The sequence below is a fragment of the Microtus ochrogaster genome, chromosome 7, assembly GCF_000317375.1.
Source record: "Microtus ochrogaster isolate Prairie Vole_2 chromosome 7, MicOch1.0, whole genome shotgun sequence".
NCBI classification, from domain to species: Eukaryota; Metazoa; Chordata; class Mammalia; order Rodentia; family Cricetidae; genus Microtus; species Microtus ochrogaster.
Genome location: NC_022014.1, coordinates 25,607,517 through 25,617,437, shown reverse-complemented (window position 1 = coordinate 25,617,437; position 9,921 = coordinate 25,607,517). Strand labels below are relative to the sequence as shown.

Sequence of the window (9,921 nt, the reverse complement as noted above, 5' to 3'; positions counted from 1 at the left end):
CAAGGTGATAGAGCTTGGTTATATAATAGTTCTATTACCAGATTTGAGAATTTCATACACACATACAATGAAATATAACTATATATGACGCTTATTTCCTACTCTTACACTTTCTTGTATTTCAACATGTCCCCCTTTCAATTTCATGTCTTTGTATTTTTTATTTTTTGGATACAAGATATCTTTATGTAGTCCTGCCTGTCCTGGAGCTCAGTATATACTAGAATGGCCTTGAACACACAGAGATCCCACTGCCTTTGCCTTCCAAGTGCTGGATTGAAGTGTGTGCCATCTTTCCCTTAAGTAATTCACTAAATTCAGTTAGTGTTGTCCATATGTGCGTGGGTATGAGGCTGCCACTGAAACACTGGAATCTTGTCAGTGGCACATCATCAAAAAAACGATCAACTGCCAATATTTCCTCAGTAGGGCTTGAGATCATCTACCGCCTCTGTGCTGGAAGGATAACTGCTTTGATCTTGTGCAGATTTCATGCAGGTTACCCCAACTCTTGTTGAATTCATGAGTGCAATTGTCATATCATGTCCAGAAGACAACATTTCATAGCATCCCTACCAACCCTCCACAGGTTCATATATTTCTGGTGTTTTTGAGAAACCCCACACTTAAATTCCATAGTGGTTGTACCAGACTGCACTCTCACCAACAGCAATAAGAGTTTCTCTTTCTAATATCCTTGTCAGTGTTTGTTATCATTTTATTTATTCTTCTGACTGGGGTGACAATGGAATCTTTAAGTAGCTTTAATTAGCATTTCCCTGGTGGCTAATGAACACTTTTAATGCTCATTAACCATTTGTATCTTTTCTTTGAGAGTTGTGTTTATACCTACAACCCACTTTTTTTTTTGATTGAGTTGTTTGTTTTCTTGGTGTTTAGGTTTTTGAGTTCTTTGTGTATTGTAGTCATTAATTCTGTGACAAAATATATCTGTCAAAGATTTTCTCCCATAATGAAGACTGCTTCTTCACTGACTGACCATCATGCTCATTGCTGTACAGAAACTTTCATGAGGTCCCATTTGTCAATTGTTGGCTTAGTTCTTGTGCAACTACTGTTCTATTTAGGAAGTTCATAACTGTGCCTGTTTCTTGTAGTGTTTTCCTTACTTTTCCCTGTAGTACTTTCAGGGAGACTTTTGATCCACGGGAGGTTTGATTTAATCAGTCGGTCAATCACTCAATCGATCAATCAGTCAATTTATTTTCAGGGTAAGAGATAAGGATCTAGTTCTTTGGTGGATAGTACACAAAGTTTAATTGATAGTTGAAAGTATACCAATCTGAAGTAAAGCTCCATGGCTTCAGATTGAGTCTGATAACTACACAGGGGTTCACTGAGATATAAAGACTTGGGGTCTAGGCAAGTGCTTGTTTGAGTAGCTGAATTAATGTAGTATTTAAAAAAATTGCTGGTTCTTTAATTGGGTGTTTAAGAACTCTGTGTTTGTTTTACTCAGAAATCTAAAAATCATTGCTTTTAGAAACCAGGATAAATTTTGTTTTTGTTTTCTGGGAATATGACTAAAATAGTATTTTATAGTGATTCTTAGTGAGTTTTTAAATAATAAAAAGAGCATGTGTGCAAAGTTATGTATAAGTGTGTGGAGGGCTCAGAGGCAGCTACGTCATGGAGAAGCTTGCCCCAGCATAGGTGATGGCTCACAGAAGCTCATCTCTGAGTTCTCTGTACATTTAACAGGTAACTATGCCAAAGAGTATTATCTTTGCAACAGTGTTTGCTGCGTATGTAACTGTGGAAAAGGCCAGAATCTTGTGATTTTTCTGAGTTTTGTAAATTTCATTAGCTGCTTGACTCTTTTGTGAGCCTCCTCTCCCATCCAGGAAGGAATGTTTCAATTCAGAGGAAATATCTGCACAACAGGGTATACAAAACACAAAACGAATAACAATAATTCTAATATTTTTCCTGAATACTAATGTTTTTTATGGTGTTTATAACCTAAAGATTCACAATTGTGATTTTTTTATCCTATTTATTCTTAAATTTATACTTAATTTATTAATAATAGTTCTCAAACTGTACAAGCCTTATGTCCCATAAAACCTAGGCTTTTTGCTGATTACTGGTTCTCCCCACCCCCTTTTTTTATTTTTATTTTTTTATTTTTATTTTTTATTTTTTTTAAAATTTATTTATTTATTAAGGATTTCTGCCTCCTCCCTGCCACCGCCTCCCATTTCCCTCCCCCTCCCCCGATCAAGTCCCTCTCCCTCATCAGCTTGAAGAGCAAACACTCCCTACCCCTTTTTAAAACAAAGGATGGGTTGTATTAATTGTCCTGTAATGTTTGCAATATTCATAGTTAAGAATTTGTAATTGAACTAGTTTCTCCTTTCCGTATAAGTCTTAACTGGCCTGCTTAGGAAATACTTTTGTTTGGGTCTTATTAAATCCTACACTGACCAGCTTTTGTATGTCATTTAGGTTAATATGGTAAATAAATGCTAAAACAGGTTGGTTAGTAGGCTTTTCAAAGCACAAAGTATTAAATAACCTTACAGGTAAGCTGTAGCTTTTTTTTAAAAAAAACTTTGTAGAAAATTTCAAAATAAATGTATAAAGAATTAAGCAGAAGTCCTCAAAATATTTCACTTGGAAACTCCTGTTATATGAAGGTTTGAATATTGTAAACATGTTTGTAGCACTGTACTCTGAGATGGGAGACTGGTGTTGTCTGAGTTCTGAACTTACCAGTGACTTGCTGCTATATAACTTTGTATGAGTTATTTCTTCCCTAGGGTGTCTCTAAGTTTGGAAAGAGAAGTAATACTATATTGTACCATTGTGCAATGAATGATGTGTTTGAAATTTCTGACTACGTAGTAGCTGCAAACCACTGATTGTCATAAGAATGAAAAAATTCATCAGTTTTTCCTAAATAAAAAGACAGAGAAGTATGTTCTACTTTTACAGCTTCAGAGGTGACAACAGAAATACCAGCTTGAGAACCTGGGATAAAAATGATTTCCGTCCTCAGCATAAAACAGCAAACACAGCAGCAAACAGTAAATTCAATTCTTATTCAATGGATTTGGGAGCTCAACAACAGAAACAGTCAGGAATGCCTGAATTTCCTAACTTAGATGGACACAAGGAAACTGGAGTACTCAGACAAACATGTTTATCAAAGCTGCCTGGCTCTACAGTGAAAGGCCCGGACAGAGCCAGTGCACTGCAAGCATTTAAGCCCAGTTTTCAACAAAATCAATTTAAGAAAACAGTGTTGGGTGACACCCCAGGAGAAAACACTCTGAAGGTAAACATTTAAATATTAATGAATGACTTATTTACATGTTTACATGTGTAGTAAGTAAGTATGTAGATAGATACATCCATGGTATATACATATATATATCCAGTTTCCTATTGGAATAGGTGAATGTTAGTTTCTGAAATGTCTTACATTTCTTTGTTTTTATAGTGATTTCAGAATTTCTTACTGATTTTTACTCTTTTAATTATTAAGGTAACAATAGTTTGCTCATTGTTTGTAGAAACAATCTATCCTTTTTATTGTCATTCTCCCAAAAGATATCAGAAATACTTTCATGCAAAGTGTCAGATAACAATATTTTTGCTGTTATGAACCATACTTTCTTTGTTGTAGTTATTCTTTGTAGAGTTGGTTTTCATGTGTTCTGGGGATCCAACTCAAGCCATTAAGCTTATATGGCAAGTAGTTCATCCACTGGGACATCTCTCTTACCTCATAATTCTTTTCTTATTTTAAGTAAATTCTTGTTTTCACACTATAATGCAGTGCGATGTAATGCTGGCTTTAATTTGGGGGTTTAATTGCAGTGAAACTTTTAGTAGTTCTTTTTACACATTCTACATAAGTATTTATTATAAGGACCTAGACTCTACGTAGTTCAAAAAGTATAATGAATAAAATTAAACATTTTTTCAATGCTGTTTTTCCCCCAAAGGATGTCCCCTTGCGTCAGTTGAAGGAAAAAGATAATTCTTTAAGAATTATTTCTGCAGTCATTGAAAGCATGAGGTACTGGCGTGCACAAGTGCAGAGAACTGTACTTCTTTTTGAAATATTGGGTAGGTATAATATTTCAAGGGCACTTCAGTAATAGATTTAGATGTTTTTAATGTCATTATGGATGTCTAGGGTATCATGAAGAGTAACACAAATTGGAAAAGGAGATGATGTTTATCTGGGGAAATGTAGGCTGGCTTCAGAATAACAGATGTCTACTAACAGTGCATAGGGAATGGTTACTAAGTGATTGAATAACACACTTTGATAAAAATTTATGATGCTAAACATGAGTTAGGACTTGTATTTGTTGGTGAAGAAACAGCTTTGAGAGATGTTGAACAATTTGCTCAAGGGAAAGAAAATGGGAAGATGTAGATTAAAGCAATAAAAACTTGCAATTATGTAAGATGAATCAGCCTAGAGAGATGTGTTTCATAAAACTATGGTAAATATATATTGAAAATTAGCCCCAAAGGTAGATTTTAGGTGCTTCTACCCTACCTCAGAATGTAACTGTGGAAGGGGATAGATATGTCAATTTGTTTACCTGAATTAATGAAAACATTTGACATCTATTGTTTTTTTTCTCTTTTCTTGTATGTCTTACAGGGATATAGTTTGTTTTAGGAAATGAAATAAATCGTTTGAACAATGTTACAAAATAGTATGAAGCTGAAGACTTGACACTAGAATTCTATTTCAGTGTTGTTTTCATTAAACTCTAAGGCTTACTTGTTATTATAGTGCATTTTATTGTTACAACAGCTCTGGAATTCAGCCAGTCTACAGAACACACTGAAAGGATAATTCCTCCATAGAATTCCACTGTATAAATGGAACGGGGAGAGGCTGTTATGTAATGACACTTAAATATCACCTTTTCTTTGTTAAATTTTGTTTGTATTTATCAATATTAATTTCCCCATGTTGCCTAGCTGTCCTGGATTCAGCTGTCACACCTGGTCCACATTATTCAAAGACTTTTCTTATGAGAGATGGGAAAAATACTCTTCCATGTGTATTTTATGAAATTGTGAGTATCTTAAAGTGTTCATGTTCAATGTCTATGGCTAACAACAACAACAACACAAAAAATCATGTGAAAATATAGGCTACAGTCCTGTGGCAGTATAAATTCTTTTATCTATCATGAACTGTTATGGGGAGAATCTTAAATTTTCTAGTAAGCAACTTCTTGCTAGTTTGTAAGAATCCTTATCCAGGATAGGGCCATTCCTCTGTGACAGGATATGTGTCTATACCTAGTTATCTTATAAGTAGCACAAGAACCATACCATCTATGGTGATTCATGTTTATCATATCATATATCACATCATCATATCATATCATTTGTCATATTATAAGTTAGACATTGATCTTTAGATGAAGCAATACATAATTTTTGACTTTTATGTTTTGAAAAACAGGATCGTGAACTTCCAAGACTGATCAGAGGCCGAGTTCACAGGTGTGTTGGACACTACGACCCAGATAAGAACATTTTCAAGTGTGTTTCTGTTAGACCAGCATCTGCTTCTGAACAAAAGACTTTCCAAGATTTTGTTAAAATTGTCGATGCTGAGATGAAGTATCATACTAAAGTAGTGAATGAAATGTAAACAGTGACAAAGGGAGTATTGCAGTGTAAACTGAAGCATTTGCTGTTGTTAATTTACCTCTTGCATGGGTTTATCACTATTATTTTTCTGTATTTCACTTCTTTTTATGAAAATAAAACTTTTTAAAAATAGATTTGACCTAAACAACATAACTAGACTTCTTTAGTTTCGAAGTTATGTTGAGCTATGCTTTACATTTGCTAACTTTTACAAACCACTTCAGGTAGAAATGCTCACTGCAGCAGAAAGAAATAGATACTTCATCTGCTTGATTTCAGCCAAAGGGCTGAAAGCTCTCTCTTAGGTGTAGGTGATTCTTTAACATGGGATTAAAACATGTGACTTCAAAGGACAATACTGGAGGCACTCCCACTATCAGTAGCAAGATGGATATGAGTATTATCTTAAGTATTATTCTGTACTTGTTCATTTATGTAGGTCATTTATTTACTTTTTATTTAGACAATATTTTTATTTGCTGAGAATTTCATATATTGTATTTTGATCGTATTCATTCATTTCCCCAGTTCCTCTGAGGAATTTTCATGTCCACCCAACTTAGTGTCCTTTTCTGTTAAAAACGCATGGACTTCCAGGTGGTGGTAACACAAGCTTTTAATCCCTTGGGAGGCAGAGGCTGGTAGATCTCTGCGAGTTCGAAGCCAGCCTGGTCTACAGAGTGAGTTCCAAGACAGGTTCCAAAGCTACACAGAGAAACTGTGTCTCAAAAAACCAAAACAATTACCACCTCCACCACCACCAACAAGAAACAAACAAAACACCTGTGGAATCCACTTTTTGCTGTCCATGCACTCTTGGGTTGATTTATAGAATTAAGCCTATGGTATTCCATTCCATCTTTTTGTAGTGAGGAGAGTGGTGGCGGGCCCTGTCCTGCTACCTGGCTAGCTTAGCCCACCAAAAAACCACACGGAAATTGTATTAATTAAATTGCTGCCTGGCCCATTAGCTCTAGCCTCTTCTTGGCTAATTATTACATCTTGATTCAACCCATTTCTAATAATCTGTGTAGAACCTTGAGGTCGTGGCTTACAGGGAAAGATTCAGCATGTCTGACCTGGCAGCTTCATGGCGGTGACTCTCTGCCTCTGCCTCCTTTCTCCCAGCATTCTGTTCTGTCTATTCTGCCTATCTAAGCTGCTGTCCTATCAAAAGGCCAAGGCAGTCTCTTTATTTAACCAATGAAAACAACATGTAGAAAGAAGATCCTCCTATACCATCTTTTGGTTAAAATTCAGGAAAATTTTAACTAGGATTTGAAAGAAGTTTGCCTAGTTCAGCTTTAGTTTTCATTACCATTCAATATTGATGCCACAACCCCCTCTGGGCTTCTCTTTTTGGTCCATTGCATTCCCTTCTCATTTATGTGTCATGCCACTCCACTTTTCTTCTTTTCTGTCCTTGCTTTTTGGATGGAGTCTTCAGTCATATTCCAGGTGATCTCTTTCCTTGGTTTATAGGATGGAAGTTACACAAAGTAGTGTGGTATAATGCCTCCTAAAATGTTTTAGCAACAGGAAAAAGTCCAATCTCTAAGCAATTTTATTTTCTCCATGAGTGCCATAATAACTTGTGAGGCATTTCTCAGTCTGAAATGCTTCATTCTGCCCTGTCTATGAAACTTAAAAACATATACTGAGAAAAGTCTTACTTCCAGTCCAAATGCATTATCAGAGAGCTTTATCTTGTTGGGAGAAATGAGAGATGGTATGCATTAAGTAGGGAAAAGGGAGACCAAGTTATAGAGTAACTTATTTCACCACCACTAAGAGTGACTTACACATTGGTGTCTAACACAAATGTTTAAGGGTGAACCAATTAGGCATAATTCCCTTACAGTTTCAGGTTCTGAATGTGTCTAATCAGTTCATGGAACCAGAGGAGCCCAATACTAGGATACATGAAACAGGGAAAAACAGGGAAAATAGGCCCAAGGTAACCCTGCCAGACTCTACATCAGTGGTTCTCAACCTTGTGGGTTATGATTCCGTTGACAAACCTCTATATCCAAAAATATTTATGCTATGATTCATAGCAGTAGCAAAATTACAGTTATGAAGTAGTAATGAAAATAATTTAATGGTTGGGGGTTACCACAACATGAACTACATTAAAAGATCACAGCAATAGGATGGCTGAGAACCACTGCTCTACATGGGGAAGGTCGAAGTCTGCAGAATTTCCTGCCATAGGTTATTATGGATTAAGAGAGGAAAGATGAAATATGACACTACATAAATATATTTGATAACATTTCAAAGAAAGAACCATTTCTAAACAGATGCCTCACTGGCTCTATTTTAGTAGACAGTGAGATTGCTAGTCAGCAAGTTGGGGCTCTTTAAGTTTCTGAATCAAAAGACAAATTGCTATACTGCTTGAGGTAATTTAATCATAGGTAACATGGAAAAATTCATTTTTGTACAAAATGAAGAAAAAGATCATGTCTAATTTCCAGAAACTTTATTTATATAAGCTTCATTCATAACCACCCCAACTCGGAGCAACTGAGATGTTCTTTGTCAGGTTAATGGGTAAACTATTGTACTATAGACAATGGAATGACAGTTCACAACTAAAAGAATCAGAGAAATGGAAGTGTAATTACTAAGAGAATAAAGCCAACTGTAGGATCTTTTTTTGTGTCAACAAATCAAAGGCAGCTATTCTAGAAATCCAATGAAGGCAATACTATTAAGATCCATATTTCTGAAGAACGAAGGCCAAATCTAGTTAAAATGATAAAAAGGGAACACAGGATAAGAATAGAATAGAATATTACAAATATCAACTGTAATCTCATGATTGTCTTACTTTGAATTTTTATTCCTGTGAAGAGGCCCATGACCACGACAACTCTTACAAAGAAAACATTTAATTGAGGGGGCTCACTTAACAGTTTAGAGGTTCAGTTCATCATGTTGGGGAGCACGGTGGTAGGCAGGCAGTCTTGGTGCTGGAATTGAGAGTTTTACATATCGACTCAGCAAGTCCACTGACTATTTCACTGAGTGAAATTTAAGAAAAAGACCTAAAAGCCTGTTCTCACAGCAACACATTTCCAACAGGTGTGGCCCAGATTAAAGGTGTCTCCTCCAGCCTGAAGGACTGGTTTAAGGTGTGTTTCATTCAGCTTCCTCCATCAAGACCACACTTCCTCCAACAACGTCACACATCACACTTTCTATGAGCTTATGGGGCCAAATACATTCAAACTGCCAACATGATCAAATGGAAAAGCTGACACTAGGAAGGTATTCAAGATATAAGAAGATTGGTTAGGATGATGGTGGGGGCTGCACTCAAGTTTTCTTAGAGAAGTTAGGAGCAAGAAGTAACTGAATAAGATACAAATCCATTTTGGCTGGAGGAAGAATTGAACATGATGTGATAGCGTTCCTCTTTTCTCTTATTCCTGTCCTTCCTGTGTGTCTTTAAATGTTTGGTCCTTGTAGTTGATTTCTCTCTTATCTGGAATATGTGTATGGGGAATTTAGTTGTAGTGAAAGATTCAGCTACCATTGAAATATTTATGAAATATCTTTTGGTATTCAAAAATCACTGATAGTTATTTGTTCACATGATAAAGCCTAAGCTTTAATACTTTGAAGATATTTTAGAGTTTTCACAGTAAGGCCTCTGCTTATATTAAGGCTACTCAAACTATTCTCCCAGCCTGGAGGGATGGCTCCGCCGTTAAAGGCTAGGCTCACAACCAAAAATATAAGAGTTCGATTCCCAGCACCCATGGCTGTCCCTCCAGCTACCTTTAAAAATCAAACTATTCTCCCCACATACAATACCCTCTGATTCCCTAGACAGACAATGATTAAACATTGCTCAGTGAGCTGCTCTCTATCCCCTTGGCCCCCAAAGTACAGTCACACATGATCAGTGACTAATCAGTCACTGTTACAGGCTTCCAGGAGAATTTGTCCTAGAGAGGTCTTGAATAATTATTTTGTCTTATTTAATGAGTTCCTCCAGGATGTAGACTCCTCTGGGATGCAGAGCCCCTTAGTCCCAGGGATGAACAGAATGAGGAATGTGAGCAGGGGTGGTAGAGACACAGATGATGACTACAGGGGCTGTTTTTCCTATGCCTATACTGAATAAATGGGAACAGGATCTTGGACCCGGGCCATGGAGTCACCCTGAGACATTCTGGGTAAGTTGGCAGGAAGTTGAATGAACCTTTATGTCCCTAACTGGAAGGTCTTAATCTCCCATGTCTCATGATA

At 36.4% G+C, this 9,921-nt stretch overlaps 2 protein-coding genes across 2 annotated transcripts in view; both read left to right on the top strand.

Annotated features, from left to right (window-relative positions):
• Spata22 (spermatogenesis associated 22) overlaps positions 1 to 5,790 on the top strand; it is a 15,072-nt gene extending 9,282 nt beyond the window's left edge. Inside the window, exons 6-9 of the mRNA XM_013347163.1 lie at positions 2,959 to 3,301; positions 3,975 to 4,098; positions 4,975 to 5,072; positions 5,468 to 5,790. Of these exons, the coding sequence (XP_013202617.1) occupies positions 2,959 to 3,301; positions 3,975 to 4,098; positions 4,975 to 5,072; positions 5,468 to 5,659 (757 nt within the window). The 3' untranslated portion in view covers positions 5,660 to 5,790. The remainder of the gene's footprint in view (positions 1 to 2,958; positions 3,302 to 3,974; positions 4,099 to 4,974; positions 5,073 to 5,467) is intronic.
• Positions 5,791 to 6,509: 719 nt separating this feature from the next.
• LOC102000500 (olfactory receptor 1468-like) overlaps positions 6,510 to 9,921 on the top strand; it is a 10,138-nt gene continuing 6,726 nt past the window's right edge. The window contains exon 1 of the mRNA XM_005350272.3: positions 6,510 to 6,525. The gene's annotated coding sequence lies outside the window, so the exon portion shown is untranslated. The remainder of the gene's footprint in view (positions 6,526 to 9,921) is intronic.